The 2,348-nt window shown below is 40.9% G+C and overlaps 1 protein-coding gene across 1 annotated transcript; it reads right to left on the bottom strand.

The window, feature by feature from the left end:
* Positions 1–1,053: 1,053 nt before the first annotated feature.
* Positions 1,054–2,087, bottom strand: LOC114419012 (Werner Syndrome-like exonuclease). The gene has a single exon (XM_028384586.1). It carries the CDS (start codon positions 1,942–1,944, stop codon positions 1,228–1,230), a length of 717 nt encoding a protein of 238 aa, XP_028240387.1. The 5' UTR covers positions 1,945–2,087; the 3' UTR covers positions 1,054–1,227.
* Positions 2,088–2,348: the final 261 nt, after the last annotated feature.

The following is a 2,348-nucleotide window of genomic DNA, read 5'->3' as shown; positions in this document are numbered from 1 at the left end:
AATGTCATACATTTATGCTGTTTCATATCTAAATAGTCTGAAAGTACCATTCTCTGACTTAGAGGAAAGGGTCATCACAATTGGTGTAAAGGAGGTAAGAAACTGTGCGAGGCTTCTTTCATTGCATGTTGTTATTTGTATGCATGAGATTACATCACATTCTCTGATTGAATGGTGCAGGGTCTTGGAATATTGAAAGCTTTATTGACCTCAGCATTTGCTTTGATAAACGACCTGAAACACTTGATTAAAACCACTAAGGGGGAGAATGAATCAATCACTTCCGTCTGGTCTAAATTTATAAATAAGGTTTTTAATTCTAGCCGCAACTTCAAAGTTTTTAGATTCCTTGCAGGGTATCACCACTGCAATTGCGGTTGCATCAGTGGCATGTGTATGCAATTTCTTAGGATATCAAAGATTGCAACAACAAGACCGGAACCAAAATTTAAAACTTTGGTTAAGGAATTTGGGTGCTACAAAATACACTCTTACATATATCAGAGCCTTTCTTTTGTTATTATGCTTTGTATTTGGTGAACTCTGTTTTATCAAGTATATTTCGTTATGTTTCGCGTAAATCATCGTGGGTAAGAAAGGATTGTTGTGTCAATTGTTAAAGCAGTTTCTAGTAGATTCCCTTGAAACTACTAGTATGGTCGTTGATTTCCTTCAATGGATCGATATCGATCGTTAGCATTGTTTCATGCAAGTGCAACACAACACGTGATGTTTTCATTAGTGAAACCCACGGCTTTGTCAGTGTATGTGTTGCCAATAAAAGCATGTCTATTCTATTTTTACATTAACAATGGAAGCATTTTTCGGCTCAAATGATGACTATATGATCATTCCATAACCTGTCCAGCTTTTGTATTCACCCCGTCCGTCATTTAAATTTTTTAAAAAAAGTATTATTCCTATTAGACTAAAAATCTTTTTAATTCATTTCCCCACATAAAAAAAAACCAAAAAATCGATTTCTATCAATTAATTCATAGGTCACGGAGCAAATAAGCAACATCAAACAACAAAAAAAGGGCGAAGAAGGCATAAAATCAGTGGAATCATCGTATGTATCAGAACCAAGGTCCAAATTTCAGAAAAATCAAATTAAGCATTCGAATGGTAACATAGCAAGCAACACCAAGTGTTACAATTCACAAAATTACCAAATACTCCTACACAAGACAAGTGAGAAAAGGAAAAAAAAACAAAAGGCATGAATTAATTATAAGAACTCAAACGGCGATCAATCTCGTAAGAGAGAAAGGCATCAACGGCTGCATACTGAACCTGCTGGGCAGTGAGCCAGGGATTGTCCCACCTACTCCTGGTGACCCGCTTGGGCTTGGCAACTTCCAGGCCCAGCACGCGGAGGCCCAAAGACTTGAGCCCGGCCCGTTTCAGCTCAAGGTCGCCAAGCCTCTCCGCAGCGAAGGAGCGAAGGTCACGAACATTCGCCACGTTAAGATTATAATCTTCTAGAAGCTTCTCCACGTCTTCTTGGATCCCAACACCAACGAAAGTGATGTTAGGGTCAGCGAGGAAGGAAACAAGAGAGGGAGGGATTGAAGGGGAGTGGAGAATCTGGAAGACGAGGCAGCGTTCGGCGACGCAGAGCTGGAGTGTGGCCACGGGGTTCTGCATGTTGCGCTGGGTGTTGGGGCGCCACTCGATGTCGAGGCCCACGGTGAGGACGCGCTGCTGGTGCTGGTGCTGGTGGTCGCGGAGGACGGTGGAGATCCAGGAGTCGACGAGGGAGGGGTCGGAGGTGAGGAGGGTGTAGATGGTGTGGGTGTTGTTGAAGGAGACGTCGTAGAGGTTGTGGGTGTCGTAGGGGAGGCCGTGGTCCACCACGCTGATCGGCGCCACCACGGGGGTGGTGGTGGTGGTGGAGGAGCTGAGCGGCGCGCCGGTTTGGTCTTGCCGCGATGATATCATGGCGGGGAATTGGAGAAGAGTGAGAGAAGAAAGGGGGTTTTGATTTTGGAGAAACCGTGTTTCAATGGAAACAATGGAATTTTCGGATTTCGATTGAGTGTGGAGGCGGATTTGAACCTAAATCCAACAGTTTTGTGTTAATCCTTTACAAACAATTGTATTTAAATGTTTTTTTAATTATAAAGTACTCTATCAACATTTATTTTTTTATTATTTTTCTTTTGGAGAGCATTATCATTTTTTTTTCTCTATTGTTTATTTGTAAATACTAGCATATAAGATTTTTGTTTGACCAATAATGGCATATAAGATTTTTTTTTTTTAAAGAAGGCATATAAGATGTTAACACATTTTTTTGTATATTTACGATTTTATTTTAAATAAAGAAGGAACCTTTTTGTTAA

This window comes from Glycine soja, chromosome 7 (genome assembly GCF_004193775.1).
Source record: "Glycine soja cultivar W05 chromosome 7, ASM419377v2, whole genome shotgun sequence".
Taxonomy (NCBI): domain Eukaryota; kingdom Viridiplantae; phylum Streptophyta; class Magnoliopsida; order Fabales; family Fabaceae; genus Glycine; species Glycine soja.
Note: the sequence above shows the minus strand (reverse complement) of the source record. Positions and strands in the feature narration are given on the sequence as shown.

What these genes read in the sequence shown, in the direction of transcription:
- LOC114419012 (XM_028384586.1), bottom strand. Translation starts at nt 1,944, where the DNA reads ATGATATCATCGCGGCAAGACCAAACCGGCGCGCCGCTCAGCTCCTCC.